Source organism: Acipenser ruthenus, chromosome 31 (genome assembly GCF_902713425.1).
Source record: "Acipenser ruthenus chromosome 31, fAciRut3.2 maternal haplotype, whole genome shotgun sequence".
Lineage (NCBI taxonomy): Eukaryota > Metazoa > Chordata > Actinopteri > Acipenseriformes > Acipenseridae > Acipenser > Acipenser ruthenus.
The window spans coordinates 8,829,616-8,854,827 of NC_081219.1; the positions used below are offsets into that span (position 1 = coordinate 8,829,616).

The following is a 25,212-nucleotide window of genomic DNA, read 5'->3' on the forward strand; positions in this document are numbered from 1 at the left end:
TCATTACTATAATAGGTTTAAATAAAGCATTAAAATAGATGATCAATATTGTCACTGTTGTTCAGTGGACCTGCTTTTTGTACCACATTACACTAAAGTCGAATAAAATCCCCATTAAGCACAGAACAAAGAATACTTTGCATGACAGAATTACCCTCTTTTATTTCCTATAAATATAACTGTTAGTAATTTAGAGTTAATGGTAGAAAGCACATATTCTCAAAGGTTTCTGGAGTTGTTTAATATTTCTATTTAGCTCATTTTATTTTCTATAAAAACTTCTTTGAGCTGGGATGCTTGTAACAGGGATGGTTGTGTTCAGATTTTAGGCTGATTCCATTTATTAAATTGTCTGTTTCTGTGTAAATGATTTGCTCCTACGTTTTTCTCTTGTAGTAATACCTAATACCTAAAATACAGTATGCATTCAGATTTATCCGTAGAGATATGTGGACCTAATTCTCATACTTTTCCTTAATATAATAAGGAGCACAATAATAAAAACGTGCTTACATCTTTGGTTTCTTCAGCTGGGTGTGGTTTAGAGATCGAAAATCATTGCATGCACATGTCATCCCTAAACCAGCCCTGGTTGAAAAAGGATTCTGGAAATTCTTTGCAATATAAGATCAATCCTTTTCTTATGCATGACTTTCCTTTCCTTTCTGACATACTATGCACAAAGCAGCAGTGGAAACTCATTACTAAGAACTATGAACCATGAACACCCTGACAATAGAGTTTTAGACTTATGATTGCTGCCTGACATTCGTCAAAATGAAATACAAATCTTACTAAATTTGAACAGGCACCTCAGGGATCGTGAGACTGATGGGTTTCCTTTAGATTGCTGATTAATAATTAGGAACCCATAAAATGGTCTAAAGGTGTTTTCAATTAGTTTTATGTTTGACAACATGTCTCTTAAAACTCCACTGTCTATATTTTTTTGTCATTGGTAGGTACCAATGATAGATGCTTTTTAAGGCTTGTGTACAGTGGATTGCATCTTATAGCTAAGGAACAGAAACGTTTAAGCTTAAAGCAATCGGCTATCCGATCACCAAACATGGAGATAGCAAAAGTGTAAAAGGATGGAAAAGATATCTGTGCTTTCCAAAGAGCTTTGTTATTTATTTATCTATGTATTTATGTGTTGCAAAGGTCTGCATTTTTTTATTTGTAGTAGCGTCAGTATTTTTTATAACCTTGCTTATAAAACAACCAAATTATAAAGCACTATAATTTTATGAGTCAAATGGCAATAATTTGAAAGATAATAACCGGTGTCGCACACACAAAAAAAAAAAAAATAATAATGGTGGTCTCTAAACCCTTTGTACTGTATGCTTATTCTTTCCTATTTGGACAAAGAACCTTCCCATGGCTACTTCCAGCAAATCTCAGATAATAAAAGGATTGCTTGGTCCGGCCTCTGCTGTTGTAGAAAGTTGCACAAGGTTACGTCACCAATGGGATGTCGTAAGCATAAGGTACAGTTTTTGGTCAATTGTACGGCTTTTTAGTGTGAGAAGGCGATTTACTATAGAAGCCCATCCAGGTCAAAAACGCGTTATTTAGTATGCGTTTCAAATATTTAGTACACGTTCTAATTTGATTTTAGTATGTGTTGCAATTTTAATTATTTTACACATACTAATTGGCCAATCAGATCATTGAAAATTAAATGAGAAACAATGAATTTAAAGAAAATAGTATGTGTAATAAATTATCTCATCCAGTTAAAGCGCTGCCGATGGGAGTGCAGGATGAGTCACAGCTTGGACGGTGCCAGTTCGCGTCCGGGCTATGCAAAGAAGCCGAACTTTGCCGGGGACCCCGAGGGGGGTAGTCGCATTAGCTCTGACGGGGTGGAGGATAGGAAACCAGCAGGGATTGCTTCTCCTCATCGCGCACCCTACAGCAAACCCTACTGGCCAGACACCGAGCACATTCAGAGTGGATAAGAGGCAGGGCTGATCTCTGTTCTCCAGGATTGGTAGCTCGACCACCTCTGCTCTGGATTGCTTGGCATAAAAGCAATTCTGGCTTTAGGCTTGTGAGATCGGAGGACACTCACACACCCTCAGAAAGTCTGTGCTGCGTGGGGACCCGCTGCTGTGAGGAGAAAAAACATAATTGGACATTCCAAATTGGGGGAAAATAAATAATAATAATAATTGGTCACTAAAATTTTTAAAAAAGCTGAACTTGGCATGGGTAAAGTATAATGAAAGATGGATAGACCCGGATCCTCTGAGACGAGCATCAACTGGCGGTTTCAGAGCCTTAGAAATCGCTTTAATTCAGTGGTTAACCCCACTGTAACTAATATGTAATTAAGCAAGTGTTGAAAGATCTGACATTCAATTTAATATTAGCTATGGTAACTCAATATTTAAGTGTAAAACTGAAATATATTAGAAAATAAAACAAAAAACATTGTGTACATTGTTAATACAAACTGAACCGTGTCATGGTCAACACTGTCTGTCTCAAGAAGTCGGCAGCACTCAGCAAATCTATATTTGCACCGTAGAAGAAAATCTCTCTCTGCCATGATTTGCAACTTTCCTTATTCTTGTTTGTTTTTAAAGTTTACTTGATGTATTTCATGGAACCTGTTATCCTCAGGACTGTTCAGTCTTTTACTGCTTTCTGCCATCTTCTCAAAACCCACGTAGTCAACCTTTATTTGCAAATTCCTATTTATATGCCTTTTTGTATTTTCCTTTATTTGTATTTATTTTGTATATATTGTATATACGTGCTTGTTTTGCATTTTTATTGCCTGTAATATTGTATAATATTTGGCAATCTGTAATATTTCTTGTAATATTTTGGGTTTTTTTTGTAAGTCACTTTGGATAAAAGCGTCTGCTAAATAATTAAATAATAATAATAATAATAAAATCAGAAATTAAAAAGATGTTATCCCCAAGATGATTGGCTACTCTTGTAATTACGCTGCATGACTGTAAAATGACCAGCCGCTATGTAGAAAATGCATAGTCCATTTACATTTATTTAGAAGGCAGAGTATTTTATGTAGTTTGATTGGTCCAAATCAATACGTGTACAGAATATTTGAAACGCGTACTAAATAACATGTTTTTGACCTGGATGGCCTTCCATAATTTGCCCACCCTTCATAGTCGTACAGTGTTTTAGACATGCACTTCCTATAGGAATGTGCGTGGTACGTGTGTCCCACGACACATAACTAATAACTGGAGAGGGAGTATCGACTTTTTAAGATGCATGGAAATCAGGCCATAGTTGTGTTTCCATTTTTTTTTTTTATGGTTGCATTGTTTTGAACACTTGTCAAACACCAGTCTTGTATTCAGTCATTTTCAAAACATTTTTATTTACAAGAGTACTTTTCATTCTGCCTTGGTTCCCATCTGTACAAAACACTGTTTGTGATACGTGTAGCATTTATTCCTTATGCTCATTTTTTTATTGCATTTATTACACAAATAATACGTTTTACAATATACAATTAAAGAAAACCAACTTATGTAACAAAACAGACATTTGAAAAAGTGCTTACACGTGTTTTACTGTTTTCAATAAATACTGGAACAGTGATGTCTTGCCTGCCCTTTTCATTAGGGACACATTGTGAACCCTAACCTCAAGACCTACTAACTTACAGCTTTATACAAAGCAGTGATCCCTTTTGCACAAAGACTGCTGTAAACAACTACTGTATATACACCCAGATTTGACAAGACCAGAAAGAAATGTGCTGAAACAGTATTACAAGAAGCTACCCGCTTCAATGACAGAGCATTTTAACTGTACCAGTTCTCCCCCCCCATCCCCAGTCCCACCTTCTTTGTTCTTATTAAAACCAAAATACTACTTAATCTTCTAAATATCTTAATGTACACCAAGGTTCTTTCAGAGTGATTCTCATTGCTTTCGTGATATGTTTTCATTTAAAGTACTGTATTGTTTTAAAACTGGCTTAGTTCTAGTTTTTACTGATATTCAGGGGCGTGGTGACTCGGGGTGCACCCCCTGGCTTGAAGTACAATCATAAATCCTGCTAGTTTGGTGAATCTTATGAGCTGTGTGTGCAAAGCACTGCTTTTTCCATTGTGTTTGAACACAAACAATAACAGACCAATCAGTGCTGACTGTCAGAACAGGGGCGGGTATTTCCTAAATCGCACGGTTGCGATCTCACGAGAGTCGGTTAGTAGTTGGACCGGATTAGAAGCTTGTATACAGCAGAGCGGTTATTGAAAATGGCCCAAAAAAGAATATCGGGTTTTTTGGTAAATTCTGATTGGCACCACACGCTAAAATCAGTTGGTCACAAATGCAGCTAACTGTGGGTGCTGCTTTGTGAAGCAATGTTAAAAACACACGTACAGTTACATTGTCGACGTGCTAGATGTCCATTTCCTGATGAAAAAATCACCAGCATGACACCAGAGCGCAAGTCTATACAGCTGTTCAACCTGTTCTTACCAGCACACATTTCTAAATTGCAGTATTTAAGTGGATCATAGCAGTGCGATACTTTTCGATTTGTTTCTGCTAAATGTTTTATGGTTAGCTTTTTTTTTTTTACTTAAATAGATAAACAGGTGTTGATGCTTCGTTTTCTTGAAGTGTTTAACATAATAGCGACCAAATACATGGCTTCCATTATATACAGCCGGAGTTACGGTTTTGTTCAATGGCTTTCAGCAACCCCACTATAATAATTGCTCCAGCGCCACTGCTGATAGTATGGTAGCATGAATACTTATAAACAGTACACAACACAGAGCGAACACAAAACCTCCAGTATATCTTAATTATGTATAACCATTACTTCATAGGTCTTACATTTCCCTGTGTAAAAGACACACAGATTATGGTAAATGTGTATCTGCCAGTCTTATTTTACTTCAGGTCACATGAAGGAACGCAGAGACCTGGCATATGTTAAAAGCAGCGAGGACGGCCAAAGAATGAGGCAGCTGGGATTGGGAGTTCTTGTAAAACTCATAGAAGCAGGTCCTCACTAACCACCGCTTTTCCTAGTATTATTAAAATCAAATCTACACTTACCATAATGTGTGTGTCTTTTATAAAGGGAAAACTGGAGCTCTATGAAGTGATGGTAATGCACAGGTGTACTTTAAAAGGAACACACTGTCCAGTAGCACACTGTTAAAGGTCTAGAAGACAGTATGGCTAGGAAGATATTTAACATTTATATGGAACACAGGGAATCTTGAGCAGTTTCCATGTGATCATCTCACCCATCATTATCTTTATACAGATGCAAACCTTATCAACAGGATATGTGTCCACTGCACATACAATGCTACACATTTTGACATGGATTTCTGTTGATTCTTCGTAATAATAAAAGGAAACCTTTGGCATCACCTTGGGCCCTATTATAAACCTGAAAGGAATATTTTAAGGAATGTTATGTTTTTTTTTTTTTTTTTGATGAATAAATCTATTCACAAACCTTTTTTTTTTTTTTAACAGTTTTAGCGAGAGTTTATCAGTTTACTGTAATTTTTCAAAGTACTTTTTGACTTTTAGAGTATGTTCATAAACAGTCTTAAAAAAATCCATAATAAACATTCTTTAAAGTTTTGTGAATAATGTCCCTACTGTGCTAAGATTTAAACAGGAATCTGATGGTTTACTTTAGAAATACAGCCCACAAAAAACACATACAGAGGAGGGAAACAGACACACACTCGCGTACATAAATGCACAGACATTCATTCATAAATAAATACATATATACAGGCATACAAACAAATGTGAATTTATAGAAACTAAAACACTGTGATTTCTTGTTTTTTGTCTTAAAGGTGATAACTTCTTACGGTTTTACAGCTAAGGTTTTCCCTTCATGACTCAATATTAAATTGCTACTTGTAAAATTAACGTAAGTAGTGGGCACATTTAATTTTGTAAAGGACCACTCATGATGTCCATCCGGTGATTAAAGTATTATTTGTCTTAATTGTACTTGCATTTATTTGAATATATTCTGAGGTATAATGGGGTTATTTTCATTTGAAAGCAAAAATAAAATAAAAATGATTTATATAATATAGTGCTGGGACAAACATTTGAATAATCCTCTATTCAACACTGTTTGAATTGTATGACACTGATGAATACCTGATGGGGTTATAATTATTTACTATATGATATAGTGCTACATACATGTTTAGCTAATTAAATCTATTTAGAACATTCATCTGAATTGTAAAATAATATTCAAACAGAAAAATAATCCATGTTTTTCTCAACACTAATATAAAGTCCTGGAACAAACATGGATTGTTCATGTTCAACTATAATTTCAAATTGGATTAACTGGAATAATTCATACTGCACTACAAGAAAAAATAAACTCTCTCAGGAGTAAAAAGAAAAGCGGTATCCCGTATCACACAAAGGAGAGAAACATTTAAAAATTCTGTTTAGCAGAATCTGGGGTGTTCATTTCATATGGCATTCATGCTCTGGTCTTCTTTGCATGATATCTTTGTGATGCAGTCATTTGTAAATTCTGTTATATGAACGAATATGGACATGGGCATCCAATATTCAAATATTTGCCCCAGCATTAATTATTAAAGATTAATAAATTTGTTTTTAAAAAAAAAAAACAGGAAAATGAAGGCAAGCATTGGTCTGCTTTGTAAAGCATTTACAAATGTGCAAGAGTTAACCCTTTCTTATCCCTAAGCGGGTGATACATTCAGGATGCATTAGTAGGTCTGTTTCTTTTATAAAAGTGGAATCAATCATACTAACAAACATAATGTATGAACTACTATTTAAAAATACTGCTTGTTAAGAATGTGTAACACCAATTATACCTTCAGCTGTACCCAGGATAAAAAACGGTCAATCCATTTTCTTTAAGAAAAAAATATGTAAATTAGTGTTGTAACATCGACTTCCTTTTCGGTTTGGAATAATATTTCACCAACTGTGCACTAGAGCTAAAAAAGGATCAGTGGAGCAAATACTAGTGGTGTTGGACAGTAAATCAGAAACACCTGTGCCATGTAGCACACACTTTTGTGTAAACAAGCTGCCCCTCACATGAATCATTCCTTTGTTATGCACATAGCATCCCTGGCATACGTTCTGTTTTATAAAACCTGCACCTCGTTCTTGTAAGTCAGTTTCAGTCACAATTTACACTCTAAAAGGAGGCTGATAGTAGGCAGGTTTAAAGCAGAATCTGGTGCATCTGATAAAGAGAGAAGAGGAACTGGATGGAAGTGCAAACACGTTTACAGTGCAACTTAAAGAGTACACATGTGAAATATCACAGCAACTGCATGTTAAAAATCAAGTAGTTTCAAATGTCATTTTAGGCTTATGTCTTTATAGAAGTAAGAGCCAGCACTGCCCAGTGATCTTCCATTTTGGATGAAGTTCCCTTCTGTTTTTCTGGCACTACAGTGCTGTTTACTGAATGGTGCTGGCACACTTTGGATGACCTAGCCAACATGTAATGTCAAGCTACTTACTCTTTGACTAATGCGTTCTTCTTGTTGTTTAGAGATGGTTTGTATAGAATTTTCTGATTCAGTCACCACACGTTTAAAGCACCCCTGTGGCCTCAAGTCAGCTCTCAACCTGCTCTCAAATCTGGCCCTGTATGCCAGCTCTGCTCTGCCGCAGAGGAATGTAAGAAATATAATAAAATGTGGTATTTCTTACATTCACTCGGGGCAGGGTTGCAGGGGGACGGGTTAATGGTTACACTCTGGTGTACCAGCTGTAGTTAGACCACTGTGATGCTTTAAACTGAGCTCTAAAAAGTCACCATAATGATATACAAAGTCAATCTAAACAATAACAACAATACAATAAGAAAACTGTGATATTTCATACCTGTGCTGAGATGCTTTTTAAGGGAAAACATGAACACAAAGAAGTTCAAAACCTTTCCTAATTTAAAAAAGGCTTCAAACCTTACCTGTCTGAGTTAGGTGACGTATGTAACAGAGTGATGCTGGCTGAGTAAATCTTAGTTTTGTCTTAGTTGCAACTCAAAACCTTGACATTAACAAACAGTAAAATATGCAGCAAACATTTCTCCAAGACCAACAACTTGTTTTGGGAACAAGCAAGGAAAAACTAAAAGAACACAACAAAGCACAGTGGCTTTGGTACACCCTCTTACTGGAAAGGGTGTTCAAAAATAAAAGAAAAATACTCCAAAATTCACAAAGGCTTTGCTCTCCAAGAAAACTTGATTTTTCTGTGACTGCATCATTTCTTAAAAGTAAGTCCCCAATGCAGGCGTCAGCGGGATTATTTATTTTCCATGTTGTTCTTCTGAAGCAAATACAGCTCAGTATGTGGGATGTGAGGCTTGCATCATGAGAAATGTAAATCACTGCAGCAGGTCCGATACACAGATCAAGCGTGGCCTGGCTTAGGAGACACAGCTCAAAGTGTTGCCTCCTCTTTGAAGATGTAGTGGAACAGTCTGTGTGAATACGCTAGCGGCTCAATGGTAATTGTGCTAGTGCCATGGCTTGATGAGGGTGAGGAATAGTCTGTGTTGTCAACACTGAGAATGGATGGCCTGGAAAATAAAAAGAGGCAAGTGTCAGAACTGAGGCTTTCTATCTGCTGCATTTCAAATCATTACGAGACAATGAAATAATTGGGGTGGGACAATACTAAGAGCATGATACTAAATATGTTAGCCTTATTTTTATGTAAATCGCTAGAGTTTAGCAGTGCATCTAAATCACATTTTGCATAATTATGGACTATGATTTGTATGGGTTCTTTGTTTTGTGTATTTTCTTATATTTCTTCATATTATGTGCCGGAACAAATTAGTAATTATAATAACTAACGTGAGCATATATTCAAAACACTTTTAAATACTTTTCAAAAAATCTAACAATGGGAAATTAATTTTTTAATGAATTTGATTGTGTGTGTGTTTTTTTAAAGGTCTTGTGAGTACAGTGATTCCTCTTTATTATGCTATGTATGTCCTTAAAATATTAAAAAAAAGTGACTCAGTGAACGGCCATTACACAGGAAAACACAGCTGTCAACAAACAGTGAATTAACCAAACAAATGCATTACTGAAGCACTGTACACCAAAAACAAGGTTTGGGTTGAATAGTTTGAATGCTGTACAACCTCAATTAATGCACAATCATGCTCTACACTATAGGGACACGTATAATTAGCATGGTTCTCTGGAGTAATTGTGCAAACACTTTTTTTTTTTTTTTAAATTTTTTTAACAATTTAGTTGTTGCCAATTATTTTTATTATTTTCTCCCAATTTGGAATGGCCAATTATTTATTACGGTCGGCTCACCGCTACCACCCCTGCGCTGACTCGGGAGGGCGAAGATGAACACACGCTGTCCTCCGAAGCGTGTGCCGTCAAGCCGACCGCTTTTTTTCACACTGCAGACTCACCATGCAGCCACCCAAGAGCTACAGTGTCGGAGGACAACGCAGCTCTCGGGCAGCTACAGGCAAGCCCGCAGGCGCCCGGCCAGACTACAGGGGTCGCTAGTGCGCGGTGAGCCGAGGACACCCTGACCGACCTAACCCTCCCTCCCCCGGGCGACGCTCGGCCAATTGTGCGCCGCCCTTTGGGAGCTCCCGTCCTCGATCGGCAAAGGAATAGCCTGGATTCGAACTCGCGACTTGCAGGCTTTCTGTAGGTATTACACTAAACAATAAAACCCATTAATCATATTTTCATTTTTTTATGTACTGTATATTTTTATACATCTGTACAATTTTTGTCCACTCTAATGTCTATTTCAAGGCCATAACTTCCATCATTCTGTATGTATTTTTGACTGAAACAATTATTTTTAAAGAAAGACGTATATCTCTGGAATAATTGCACCCCCAGCAGCCGTCACTGCTGCCTGGTGAAAGTGTCACCACCTCCCAGAGAGAAGTGAACGCCAAGCTCTTCTTACAGGAATGAAAGAGTCAGCACTTCCTAAGCTGATACTCGAGTCAATGCCTGGAAGCTACTTACTCTCGATGTATCCGTGCAGAGCTACCATGCGGGCCCTATCAGGACTGCCGAAAGGGGAGTAATGAATCTCCTCTGGGAGGGAAGGGGGCATCCTGGACTGGGGGGTCCCTTGTGGAGGCCCGCTGTGCTGGGGGGTATGCTTTTTATGTCTTGCTCTGCAGTTTTGAAACCAAACCTGAAAAGAAACCAACAATGATTGCCCTACTGGTGTTGACATATTTTATCACTAGCAGTGTTGATTATGGTCTATAAAAAACTCACTGAGAAAGTGACTTTACCTTTACAGAGAACCTTTTGTATACAATCTGTAGAAATACTTTTCATCTACTTTTCAGCTTCAAAAAGTCTGAATTCTAAGGTATAACTATAAGAAACTAAGTCAGACAGACAGATATTTTGGCTCGTGCCTTCTTTAGTGTACTGGAAAAGACACTCACCAAAACATCTGTCTACTTGACTTATAGTTTAACCTTAAAATAAACATTTTTACATTAGGAAATACTTCTAGTTGAAACATTAGTCAAAGATCTAAAAGTAGATTTTAAAACATTAATTTGCATTTACAAGTTTAAATGAAATTGTTTTTTTTATTATTATTATTATTAAATTGGGAAAAGTCTCTCAACATTAATTAGTAATTTACTGATTTTAATCCAAACAATAGGAATCTGGAGTACAGTTTGAGCTGTCTGTAAGGCCTTGCGGTTACTGCATTTCTTTTTAGTATAAACATGCCCACAGACTTCCCAAACAAAACAAAAAGACGCATAACATATGCAAAAATAATCATTTGTGCATGTTAGTAAAATATGTTAACTTTGAAAATGTTATTTTTTATATATAATAGTACAGTAAATCAAGTGTAACTATTTATTCCATCCATAACTATAAAACACTCAATAGTGATACACTTAAGACACATTTGTCATTGTATTTGTATAGTAGTTATTTATTGTAAATGTATTTGCTAGTTGAAACAGTTAACAACCTTTTACACAGCAGGTTTAGAGTCTATTAAATGTAGTTGAACAGCCTTCATTAAAATAGTGTCAACCAGGCTTTAATTAAGAATGCTAGTTTCTTCATTTCTCCAGCGTAGGAACACATCATTTCTTACCTGTATTACTCTCCTGCTTAGTCCTGTCATGTCTGCAAGTTTCTGAAGTGTTTGTGCATCTGGGTTGTTGTCTTGTGAAAACTGGGCTTGCATTACCTGTGGCAACAACTGAGCATTAGCAACACAGGCCAATACCTCTGTTAATGTGCGATTATAAAACGCTGCTGTTGTTCTTGGCGTACATCACCTGTAGCTGTTCTGCTGTGAATGAAGTGCGTGCTCTCTTTGCTGGTTTCGGTTGACTGTCCTGCTCTGACGGAACAGCTCCTTCTAAAGTTATTCCACTTCCTAAAGAGAGAAATATATAAGAAAAAAGATCACCATGCCATACATAAGCTGATTGTTGAAATGCCACACAAACAGATCAAAAATATAAAAACTGGAGAAGATATATTTTGTAAATTCATATATAGTTAAATTAGTATGTTGAAGGTATTACAGATTGTAAAAGTGGGAATGTTTTAACAGTGTTCTATTGCTTGTTGTTTTGGTTGTATTTTGTAACATTACTAGACCGGAAAAAAACCCGGGTAAACACTAAAAATATGCACATGAATATTTCATCATTATAAAAAAAATTACAGTAGGGAACAAAACTTGCATCCTTGCATTAATAACTAGTTTAGTGTAACAGTAATTACAAATAGCAATCATTCTCAATCGACTGTGATTTCCCTTATTAAAGCTATTAAAACATTTTTTTCAGTAGTAATTATTAAGAGGGATCTGCAAGAAATGTAAAAAGCTATGTGATCATTGTTAGTGCTGGCTATGGTTGGGATTAATAAAGGAAGCCATTTATTCTGGGGTCTTGAGTTATACAGAAAGGCATTAAAAAGTAGTCAAGCAAGTTGGAAGCTTGTGAATAATTCTAGAAAATGTGACAGTTGTTTTGGAAAATTAATTATTTTCAAGAATTTGGCAGGGCTTTTGCAGTACAGTGTATAATATCACTAGGATGAAATGATTTATGGATTGCCTTCCAATTTGGGTAGAAATTATTTTTAGTGCACCATAATACAGATGCTTCATACATACTTTCTTAAAGACTCACTTGAAATGAAAATCAGGTCTAACCTGTGTCTAAATATTTTTAAATCAAAACTAGTTCAGATTTCGAATGGAAAAGTTTAGAAATATTTTAGATCACCTGAACTAAATGCAGTAGTTCTACTGTTCAGAATAGAGTTATAAGGGAATGTTAGCATTTTGTAAAACTGAGATTTTAAGGAATTCTGCGTAATTTGAAATATTCTGCATTGACTGTACAGCATTTGTTTCAGCTTTCTGTCACAGTTTATGGTCAACCCAAATGAGGCAGACACAAGCAAGCTTTGGCTGCAAACTTTAAACTACTTTTAATTATTTAATTATTTAATATAAAGTTATGTACAATAAACAAGGCTTGCTAACACTACCAGTGCCCTGCAGAAGAAGCTCGGTATCCAGTGCTTTTTTAATATATTTTGTTTTACCTACAAAACTGAATTTTTAAAACTGCACTTCCCAAAATCTGTGTGTCACTGGCCGATTTGCAGAATTGCATGTGTGGTTATGAGCATGTTAAAAGAGAGGGCTGGGGGGGCTCAAAACAACATACCACTCTCCGCTGCCCGTTTCAGGTTTTCGACCATGGTGTCGTAGTGGATTCTGCACAGCACCTTCTCTTCCACCAGTCCAAACTCCTCTCCCGTGGACAGCTGCCGCTTGCAGGAGAAGCAGGCAAAGCACGCCAGGTGGTAGGCATTGCCCCTGGCTCTCCGCACCCAGTCACTGGCATAGATCTGCCGGCCACACCGGGCACATTTTGTACCAAATCGACTGCAAGGGAGAAACAAACAAAATAGAATGATGTTTTGTTTTTCTTACCCTTAAATGAGCTTTTGAATTGGATTGTCCATGAATCTAGTGTTGCAGTGCTTTTTGTTTAATGCAGAAGATTAACATAAAAAACCATAATAACAACCAGGTTTAAAGCTATAGCTATTAAAATGGTGCCGTTTAAAAAAAAAGAAAAAAAAAATACATCCATGTAGATGGCCACTGAATGGTTACAACTGGAGTTTAATTTTACAGGCAATAAAAAAAATGTACACTCGCTGTCCACCATCTTTTTGAATTACAACCCATTTTGCTTTATAATTAAGCTTGTTATAATAGCAACTAACAATATCAAACAATAAACTAGCCTGCTCTTTGCAATTATATTATGGATGCATTTTAATTTACCAACCATGTTTACATGATGAAGGACATAGTGTTCGCTGAATTACACACAGAATTAAAAAGGGAGTTTCCATCTGTGTTGGATTTGTTATGTTATTTCATTTGAATTACGATTTACTAATCAAAGCACTTTTTAAAAACATCATCATTTAAATAATAGATAGTTAAATCCCAACTTGAAGGGAGCAACGTTCCTGTTGTTCAGTTTAGGAAAAAGGCATCTAATTTGCCACAGATGGACTTCCCTCCAAGCTGGCTTACACATATGTCTGAGACAGTTGAAAATTAAAAGTTGTAAATTATATGTTTATACAGATTTTTATTTTTTTTTCACAGGGAAAATTAGGTTTTTTTTTTGTGTTTTTTTTAATGTTTCGAGTAAACAACATGATATAAACAGAGGTTTAGGATTTTGAGAGCACATAATACTAAATTTGTCTCAGCTTTCATTCACTGTAGTTTGGATAGAATCATTTTCTGAAATGCTTGAAAGATAATTATTATAATGCTGTATGGAATCCTTATAAACTTCCTCTCTGAAACGGTTTAAGGAAACCACTTTAATTTTATTATATAATGTTTTATAGGTTTTTTTAGTACTCTTGTATGTGTGTTATCATTTTCGTTCTGTCCTAAAATATGCATATACTTAATATTACATTATTATTATTATTATTATTATTATTATTATTATTATTATTATTTATTTCTTAGCAGTCGCCCTTATCCAGGGCGACTTACAGTCGTAAACAAAAATACATTTCAAGAATCACAGTACATTACATGTATGAAACCTCATTTAATAAATAATATAAGTTATGGAATAACAGATGCTGTGAATTCCAATAATATATTTAAAATAATGGCTGCCAATTCTTATGAATTCCTATGCATTACTTACTATCCCTTCCACTTCAATTCATTATGAATTCCTATGCATTACTTACTATCCCTTCCACTTCAATTCATTATGAATTCCTATGCATTACTTACTATCCCTTCCACTTCAATTCATTATGAATTTGTGACCATTTAAAAAAGAAATTTCAGGACTAAAAAAATTACAAAATAACAACAAAACATTTGTTGTTCAGATGTTACTCCTATGCAAACTCTATTGAAATGACAGATTCATAATATAACATGGATGGATTTTAATAAACTGATGAACTTTGTATCTTGGTAACTGTAAATATTTCATGGACAATGCGTGCTGTATTTAGAGAGGGTTGATTGACAGAAATAATAGAATTATCATCTTGTGATGTCAGAACTGTGAATTACTGCTATTACTTTGCATGGATCAGTCTTAAATCATGTATATCCATGTCTTACTGAAAAGTGTAGATAATAAGCTGATAAGCAAATGCAATATATCAACATGTGTCAGTGTTAATGAAATAAGCTACTGCTGATGCTCTCTAATGCAAGCCATTGGGAGCGATCCCTGTTCAGATTAGTGATTTGTCTAGAGCACTGATTGTATCATACTATAAAAACTTGTCTAGTCTTGGTTTTATGTTTTTGCTCTCCTAACAAATTTAATCAACAACCAGTAACAAAACCTTGAGGCATGGGTTTCAACAGCTGCTATCAGTGTGTAATTCATTATGATTGATTGGTGTGGATTATAGGTCAGGGCGGACTACCGGGGTCTGGATTAGTCTACTGTATTTCACTGGACTGTGTCCTATAGACATTATTACATACCATACCTTTTCCATCTAATAAAGCATTTTTCCAAAAGTAAAATGGTCCTGTTAAATAATCACTTTAGGCAATTAGCAATGCCGATAGGAATATTTCTTATTAAGCGAATGTAAAAACAGATTGATAAATCATTTTTAAAATAATGTTTTGTACCTCCCTGATCTCATTAGTGTATTTAAAGCTGCCGTCTGTGTCCGCCAATATGTTCAATTTAGTTCCTTCCTTTTTACTACGTTCTTTCAGCAATCCAACCCAGTTGACTCTCCAGTTTGTTTGAATTCCCAACAGTACGAGTGCAGCGGTACTCATAGTTTTTTGGCCGCGGCCACATGTGTGTATTTCTCAAACGGCATGTGACATTCTAAAATGTTCAATTAAATGACATTAAAATAAAGATGTATGACACTGCATAACAGCAGCGACCGAGAGCACATTGTAAGTAGACTGTAATGATATTGTGCCTACTGCCACCGCTTTGAGGATCCCTACAAATTCTGTGATCCAAATAGACATGCTCCTGTTACTTCTGTCATCAGTAAGGGGTTATGAATGACATCATCCAACTATATCTCAGGGAATTGAGGTTGCGCCAGTTTAAAGGTGCAAGTATTATAACAACAGCTCATATTTACAACATGAGCTTAAAACAAGCTCAAATTTACAACATGAGCTTCTTAAACAAGGAAGAGCTTCATTTTAAGCTGTGTGGGGCCGTTCTCCTTCCAGTGAAAGACACAGATGGCATGCCATCTTAAGATCAAGTATCGACAACAGAAAACCCAAGTTAATGTGAGAAAATCAATGAAACATGTCTAACCACAGCCCTGCCAAATATCATTTCAACATGTTAAATAATTACTATGCCTACAAAGACCCCATTGATTAACAAACCGTCTAATAAAGAAAAAGGTTTTGTGCAGTGCCTGTTGCATGTAGCCTGCACGGTCTCTCCTCTCATGTTCTGTTTTTACTTTGCATTTATCAGACAGAGTCTCAACAGCGTCATGTTCCTATCCAGGTTGTCTGGAAAGGGTTTGATTATAGGTATCTTTGCACCACATGTGTGGCCATCACAGTGTAGCGCTGCTTCTACGGTGTGTAGGTATAGCTGTGCATTCACGTTATTACAGTTTGAGTTCCTGCAATTACATTCCGTTACCAGTTAATAGAAATGGCACAAATTAAAATCATCTACACACCGGCTTTCAGAATTCTCACAATTACAGTACAAGTCTACCTATATTCAGACATTTAACAATGTGAGTCTTTACCAGCCTTTCCATATCATACCCTAGTGCTCCGATCACAGCGTTCTCCAGTTTATTATAAGTGCTTTTATTGGTTAAATCATATTTTTATTTTTTTTCAAGTTTAAGTTGACAAACAGTAAAATAATAATCCCTTATTATTTTGCTGTTGATTTTATTATTATTATTAGTGTTTTTTTTAAAGCCAAAATGCAGTTTGCTCCATTTTTTCTTAAAGTAAACAAACCCCCCCCAAAAACCAGTAATGTTACTAAGCAAGAAACAAAGAACTCCAGGTTATCTAAACGACTCAAGAGTACTGCGTGTCTAAATGGTTCTTTGTTACTCGTAACACAAGCAGTTTTATTGTATTCCTGGGGTCTTTTAAAATTGTTCTAAATGGTGGTGGTTTAAATCCAGTATTAGTGTTGTTTCATTCATTCAAATAGGACTCGATGGTGTTTTATATTGATATTAACGTGATCTCCTAATTTTCCTAATCATTGTACCCTCCTGTGTTTTTATAATCAGTGTCTGTAATTTGATATGTCACTGTTTAGATATACTAGACTGTATGCTGTCTTTGTGTTACGGTTTGCATTCTGTGCTGCACGTAGCCAGGTGGAACCCTATTACCTGTAACACAGGAAGTGAAAGGGGAGTGGAAATAACATTATATAGTAAAAGCTCACTACTGTGTTTCAGTCCAATGAACCACGTGTCCAGTATAATTATTTGAAGTGTTACAGAATTGCAAACAACAACAGCAATGTCCAAAATGTTACACAGCTGCAACAGCTGGGATGGGGCCTCAGTATCAATTTAGCGTGTAGGAAAACAGTTCTGCTAATAATAGCCTATATTTACCAAAATATGTTTAATACAGGGTTTAATAATTTGCAAATTGTCAGAAAGAAATGAGAAACAACGTTGCTATGCTTATGGTTTACTAGTTCTGTAGCAGTTACAGTTTTATTTCAGTGGTGCAAATTCCATAAAAAGCTGGAAAAGCCTGTTTGCCTCTTTGTAACTGAAATTCGAATATATATATATATATATATATATATATATATATATATATATATATATATATATATATATATATATATATTAGCAGACACACATCCTTTAACATGTTAAACACGACTGTGGGTTTTGAGTCAATATTCATTTGTTTATATGAGTCAAATTACTGTAAAGAGAATTAACCCTTTGCTGCCCGGCTTTCTTCCGGTACAACTGCTACACACCCAGGGAATCAAAAAGTTAAATATACTGAAACAGAAAACTAAATCTCATAGGAGGAATCTACCTGTATATAATAAAGTACATATGATTACTTTATTATGTGTACAAAGAGGGTGCGTTTGGGATAACCTAAGTAAAATATTTCATGTGAATAGCACATGAATAATCCTATTCAACTGTTTTCAAAAGAGCTAACTCTGTTCTGCTTTATTTTATTCTGATTATTTATATCAAGTTTATTTATATGAAAAAATAACAAATAAGTGCATTTCCATAATGTGAACTGGTCTATATGCAGATAACTATATATGTTTTATTGTTGCAATGTGTTATTCAAAAGACATCCGACAGACAGTTTAAATAGATTTGTTAATTTAATATTGAACCTTTTATATAGAATCGTGTGTCATCCCATTTGAAAATACTCTGTATCAGCACAGGCACTGCTTATATTACACTTGCATGTCATTTGAATGCCATATTTCAGTAAAGTCTTACAGCTATGCCATGCAACCATTTATCATTTTAAAGGAAAAGTAAATAAGAATACTGTATGTTTTTTCCACCCAAAACCTAGGATAAGAATAATTCCAACTACTGATCAAAAGTACCATTAGCACGAGAGTGCAAATATAACTGTATACCTTCACATTCACTACGTTTTATTCAATGGTGTTTAGGACTTAACTGATCCAGACTAGACCAGAACATATTTAACGCTGGAATTAATGCCCCAAAAAATCTGCAAAAAACAAGTAAAAAGGATCAAGTTGATCGGTCAGACGTTTCTCCCATTAGAAACCGCATAACCCATGCATTAATAACGGGTTAAATCCGATGACACCAACACAGCATTAAGACAGTTATCATAGGTTTCAGCATCTATAGATTGATTAATCCCCCTAATTCTTAAAACTAATATATGTGGCCAGTGTTGAAGAAGACCAAATATAATATTTAATGAAATACAATTCACCCAAGGGTTGGAAATTCTAAAACAATAATTGCAAATAAAAGTATTCTGACAAATTTAAATGGTATACCTAAACGATGTTACAGGACACGTCTATCTTATTAAACGAATTCGTGTCGATTGAATTGACAGACTTGTTATTTGCATTTCAGGTGTGTCAGTATTAGCAATGGCCGGAGAAAAAATGAGAATAATACAGAAAATGAAAGAAAAGGAAAAGTGAAGACTAGCTTGAGATACTATAACTGAAATATAACGATAATGTTGATGAATAAAATCTAAAATAACGTTTGATTTACAACAACAACAACAACAACAACAACAACAACAACAACAACAACAATAATAATAATAATAATAATAATAATAATAATAATAATAATAATAATAATAATAATCATCATCATTTAGACAAGTATTAACCATTCATGTTTATGGATCACATTAAATGTCTCCTCTTGCATTCGTTTCACTAACAAATAATATCCATCGAGCAAAGCACTTACTGCAGAGCTAAAACGCCCATTTCAACATTCAGACTTTACAGACTCGTGCGCTGAAATGCACCGTATAATGCCAGCCACTACTTTCAGCAATACTTCTTTGAAAAGACAGATCATTGGTTCACGCTCTATCGCGCATTTAGGCAACAATATCTTCAATAAACCACGAAATCTTACAACTTAATACAAGTGTTCCATAATTGAATTTCAGTAAGTATATATAAAATGTATAGTATTAACAATATGCAAAAATAGCATTCAACCCGTATTTATGATATCATTTTTAAAAAAAAAAAATTTGGCAACCAACCAGCTTATTTGCTATTTTGGAAATGAACTCTAAAACGTTCCCTACCTGAAATAATCCATTTTACAGAAGATTTCTTTATTTTTGATGTAACAGCTGCTGTGCTGACGCAGTGAAGCTCTACAAACTGAACACTCCAGACACCGCACGTGCCAGATTAAATTATTCACCTGCAAGGTAACAGATACAAAAAAAAAAAACGTTAACCACTTCGAGGTTAAAGTCTGGGTGATTTCAATTTAAGAGTGCCAAATGTAAAACGTCAATATGGGTTTCAAGTAAAATATGAATAACAAGGAACGCATATGTCATGAACCGAAGTGGTAATCAAATAAAAACATATTACAAAGTATATCATTTTTTTATCATCATCATCATCATCATAATAATAATAATAATAATAATAATAATAATAATAATAATAATAATAATAATAATAACATTTAAAAATATACACACAGTAGGCTACATAATCTGCTACAATTTGCTGCATATGGTTTAGCAGACCAAACTTTTCTTTTATTCAGAACAGATAATATAAACCGTACAGTACAATAACTGAATTACTAACCAAGGTTTGTAAAAGTAGAGGTCCACTATTTTAGAACGGTTGTATATCAACTTGTTTATTTTTCTTGAAATCAATCTGAATATAGCAACTCCACAGAGGTCCTGAGTATAGTGTAACAATTCTATAATCTTAAAATATCTAACCCAATTCTGTTGTACCAACGGCCCATCTCTAATTATAGACAAAACATTAAGAAAATAGGCTATGTTTAAAATGATTTCTAAAAGTGTTTATTGGTTGATTGATTCACTCAAGTTAATAATGTTCTAAAATAAGTCTAATAGTGTTATATTTTTTAAAATTATTATAACATGCCTGAAAAACACTTTTTTTTTTTTTTTTTTTTAGTATAGGCCTTCAAAGTCCAGTTGTGTGGGCATATGTTATAAATCACAACATATCCTCTGTAATTGAAAACTAACTGTTGATCTTGCAAGTTAATTAAATCAATATAACGTCTGTAAAATCACTCAAAACGCAGGTGTGGCCCTACAGAGCTACTCGTGTTCATACGACCACACCTGAAACAGAGAATAGATCGATATGCTTTATCAAACACATAGTGGTACATATTAGGCCTGTCCATTGAAACGATTATTGTATTTCAGTTTGATCAGAAATAGACTACAATAACACGTATAAGACGCTAAAACCTGTTGGTAAGTTTGTTTCTTTGTATATTAATAAGGCTCCGGTCTAGCCCCGTTTTCGATGTGTCGCGCTGTTCTGCTGTTACAACTGGTCTGCACACACTGAGCTGTGCCTGCACTGCAGTTTCGCATTCTATATGTGTGGTGTTTATTATTATTATTATTATTATTATTATTAGTAGTAGTCGTAGTAGTAGTAGTAGTAGTAGTAGTAGTAGTAGTAGTAGTAGTAGTAGTAGTAGTCGTAGTCGTCGTAGTAGTAGTGTACATATAGGCCTAATAGTTTATACGTTATTTGAATGTATTTTACTGGAATACATTAACATACAGGCCTAAACAATTCGTCAAATTTTAAAAATGGCCTTCTGAATTATGTATTCATATACGCTGTGAAAAGACCCAAATAGACAACAGTTACAGTAAAAATCTTAAGCGGGAAAAAAATGCACTCAGGTCTATAAATCAAAATAATTCCTTGACATGCTGTTTCAATGACAGGACAGTCCCTATAAATCTGTCACAGCGCTTTTTAAATCTTCCCGGCACGCCCACTTCTTTTGTTCTTTTTTTAAATTACTTTACGCTTTGCTACAGTGAATGTTTCACATAGTGAGTCTAAAAAAATACAACTAAACAAATATTTGATTTGTATAAAACAGCGATGCACAATCGCAGAATCAACACATGTCAAATCATACACTTGTACCTGTTGTTGTATGGCATAAGCCTATCCCCAGAAGTCTGGAATAAAACATGTTGTATACGGAGGGAGACAGAGACTTCACTAGAGGACCCGTAACCATTCCAGCTGACTGGCTCAAGTGCCCAACTGTACCCACCTTCAGTAGATATCTGTCCACGATCTCCAGCCCGCAGCTGGCACAAACGTTCTTCCCCGTAGAAGGTATGGAGGAAGAGGAGGAAGGCGGAGAACAAACTGATGGAGTCGATGATCGAGGCGATGGAGTCGAAGATCGAGCGTCCTCCTTATCCATATTGGATCTGTGAGATTCACCATCCGAGTGAGACTATAGGGGGTGAGAGACATATATTAAACACACACACGCGCGCACACACGCACACACACACACACACACACACACACACACAGTAGGAATGTATTCATAAACGCAACAGGCATATGTTACTGTTAAGCGTTCTATTTTGGGTTTGTTTTTGTGTTATTCTTTCTAAGGTAATTATGTTGTCTCTAATCACCAAAGAAAAATGAAAACAACTTTGTGTTCTTGCTGTATTCAACTTTGTAGCCATATATGCACTAATATATATATATATATATATATATATATATATATATATATATATATATATATATATATATATATATATATATATATATATATAACAGCTGACAGCGGTCTTTAAGTGTGTATTTATTTTATTTTTGTATTAAAAGTATCAGTTAGGCTACGACTGTGTCTACAAGTTAGATGAAGTACGATATAATTGCCCATAACGTGTATACGTTTTCTATAATTGAATCGTGAGAGCTCAGAACGTCAGTGAAAAGTATAATTATTTATAAACAAATAAATAAACAAATCAATCAATAAACAACGCATTCTGAAATATACACCAGTGGAACGTATTGTCGGTGAAATTGGAACTGACCCTATTTGTATTGTCTTTTAGTTTTAACCCATGTATCCCATGGTCTGAACATCATTAAAATTAAATTACCAATCTGCGCCTGACCTAAACACATCGCAAAAATGCAGAACAATCACTCAATCGCAGTGTTCTCTGCTTACCGGTACTAGGCGCATTTCAGATAATACACAGAATGCACATCAAAAGAAAAGGCTGTTCGATTTATCCCATAATATAATAAATCAATAATACACAAAGTGTTTGCATTAAATAAATATCTACTTACCATTATCTGTGAATGCCTGCTTTCCAAACAGCGCGGTGTTGCTTGCTTGTTGTGATTGTCTTCAGAAATCACCTTGAAGACAAATTTGGGAGGAAAGCCTAAATGGAAAGTAACCTTGGATTTTTTTTCTCTCGCTTTAAACCCTCCTGTTATAGTGCAGCCTTTATAAAGCACCAAAACAATAAATAAGAACGATTTTACTGTGCATTTAAGCCCTTTTCAACAAAAGCCCTGTCTTTTTAATGAAGCGATTTGAATTTGGATTGATTTTTTTTATGCTGCACTTAACCCGTGCCTCTTAAAGTAATCGTTTAGTTCCCATGCAATCCAAGGCACTGAAAAAAATAAACTACCTGCAATTAGAAATTGCTTGAAATGCCTAAGAGCCACCCAGAGTGTCAATTTCAACTGTCAGTCAGAAAAAGCATCAGGCCACCCAAAGAATTGCACATTTGATTTTTAATGGTAGTAATTAAAAATCGAATTTTTCTTATCTGAAATGCGATGTGAAGTGGCTGTATTGGAAATCACACTATTCATACCAAGAACACTTTTCCACAAGTCGCAGCTGATCCTTAGTGATGAAAGGACTCGTGATTTCTAGATCTATAGCGTCGCATTAATATTTAAAAAAACGCAACACATTTTCAGCTATTAAGACAGTATTCAAGAAGACAATAAAAAGCGACTCGTTCTTATTTACTTCAGCTCTGTGATGATTGCTTCTCATCTACATATCTGCATACTGTTGAAATTCAACGCTGCGGTTAGTCCCCCAAGCTTCATTTAATAGGGGGTTTTCTTGAACCCGCATTCATACGATGTACACTCTATGTTTTTTTAAGCATGTATTTATTTGATGATTTGTATGCATCAGTTTGGTTTAAAATGTATACAAATGAAATGTACTACTTGTTTTACTTTAGACCTTAAACATTTATTTATTAAAATAAATGGTCGTATTAACCAAATAGACTTGTTGACGCTCAAACTATTAACATTTCATATCTTAACAGCCTTGTAAATTCTTTGTAATATATTTCTTTGACCACTGACATTCACAATAATGTTAAACATAATGGTTGCTTCTTGGCAGGCTTTTGCTATCAGTTTTTAGAGGCAAGATACAGTATACAAAAATGATCCATTTTAATAAAATGGCACGGTCTGATTCTGCTCGTGTGCAGTACAACTTCTCCAATATTACCTGTTTAACTGGAATTCCTTCTGATACAAATGTATTTCCCGCTGGTAGAGGGGCCAAAGCTTCATTTTTCCAATACATGAAAAAATTATCCTAAAAACGCCTGTCTGGGACTGAGGCAACGTTTATCCCAACGTTTCTCCGAGTGCAATGGATAAATCCGCTACGAAGGTGAACGTTTTGTTTAAGTGAAGAAAGCAGCGCTGAAAAAGGTAGGTAGGTAGTCCTCTGGGTTCTGTTTCTGCAGCACCAGCAGATATGATGTTTTTGTTTTGTTGTTATTTTTTTTTAATTTTTGGAACTGTTAGTTTTCCAGACACTTTCGATGTTTAACAAGGAAAGCTCAAGAGTAAACTGCTTGGATGTGATAGCAGACTGAGAAAGAGGGGGGCTGTTTCGAGTGACTGTTTAGAGGAGTTTGTAAAATTCTTCCTTCCACTTTTCCTGTTGGGATGAAGTTTGCAACGAGGCAGGAAGTAAATGAAATGAAATTGAGAGGCTGGAAGGGCAGCTCTGGTCTGCTCAATCTCCAAGAAAGTGCAAGAACACCAGAGACTGCCGCAGGATCACCACCTCCTCATGCTCCGGGGGAAAGACTTGCTGTACACTTATGAAGTAGGCTTGGGGATGAGTCACAGAATATATAGGCGCCAATGAAAAAAACAAAAACAAAAACAGCACTTAGAATTAAATTAGGCTAAAAACACAAACACTTATTACTTAGGTTTATGCCGTTAATTAATGCCAGTTCGACATTTAACACAATTATAGACCATTTTCGTATATAGGCGTGTAGTTTAATTTGTTTGTGTAAACTGTCCACTTTCCTCAGTGTAGGCCTGTGTATTCATATGCACACACGTATGCCTGTGTATGTATGTAGGCCTTCTTGTTTACATATTTATGTAGGTAAACAGTAGAAAATAACTTTTTTGTTTGTTTGTTTGTTTTTGCATAGATATTTTTGTGACACATTTTTCTGTTTTTTGTTAACATTTATTTTCAGGTCTGAAAGCCTTTAAATTCACAAAGTATATCTCACAACTGGTTACATTAAGATCCCCAGATGATTGCGTACATACGATATAATCAGCATTGACTTCTTTCAGTAAAATCCTTCAGGCTATATAAAATACCCATTCGTTTATTAAAATAGTTGAAACTCACCCTTATTATTCTTCCCCTTGAAATACCAAAAATGTTTCTTCATTGTTTCTTCATTTCAAGAATGATCAGATTAAGCTGATGCTCTATTTAACGAATATGATTTTATAACTAGACAGTTAATTATGTATATAGCATGCTTGTGGTATAACGCGCCTACTCGATTTGATCAGGCTATGGACCACTGCATGTTTAATGAAGTGAAGTTGTGTCATGTTTCACGACTACGGGGTATCATTAAACCTGGATAGGAAGAGTTAATATGGAAATACGGATTAACCATTTCGGTACCAACCTGGATGCTATTCTTAATACATTTGTTGTACTATTGTACACGTGCTTATAATATTAATATACA

General features: G+C 35.2%; 1 protein-coding gene across 2 annotated transcripts; it reads right to left on the bottom strand.

Annotated features, from left to right (window-relative positions):
* Nucleotides 1-3,350: 3,350 nt before the first annotated feature.
* LOC117397020 (LIM/homeobox protein Lhx6-like) lies at nt 3,351-25,061 on the bottom strand. 2 transcript variants are annotated; one of them, XM_059005185.1, is made up of 10 exons: nt 24,858-25,061; nt 23,694-24,310; nt 22,487-22,558; nt 21,429-21,617; nt 19,417-19,538; nt 12,755-12,975; nt 11,342-11,442; nt 11,155-11,250; nt 10,038-10,212; nt 3,351-8,593 (listed from the first exon to the last, which is right to left on the bottom strand). In XM_059005185.1, the coding sequence occupies exons 2-10, from the start codon at nt 23,769-23,771 to the stop codon at nt 8,508-8,510; spliced, it is 1,140 nt and encodes a 379-aa protein (XP_058861168.1). In that variant the 5' UTR covers nt 23,772-24,310; nt 24,858-25,061; the 3' UTR covers nt 3,351-8,507. The 2 variants fall into 2 exon arrangements, with proteins under 2 accessions (XP_058861168.1, XP_033851420.1); XM_033995529.3 differs by having other exon boundaries at nt 23,694-25,061.
* Nucleotides 25,062-25,212: the final 151 nt, after the last annotated feature.

Coding starts and splice junctions, on each gene's coding strand:
- LOC117397020 (XM_059005185.1), bottom strand. CDS start 23,771: ATGTATTGGAAAAATGAAGCTTTGGCCCCTCTACCAGCGGGAAATACA. Junction 21,618..22,486: donor GCAGGCATTCACAGATAATG/GTAAGTAGATAT, acceptor CACCCCCTATAG/TCTCACTCGGATGGTGAATC. Junction 12,976..19,416: donor TGTAAAATGGATTATTTCAG/GTAGGGAACGTT, acceptor TCTCCCTTGCAG/TCGATTTGGTACAAAATGTG.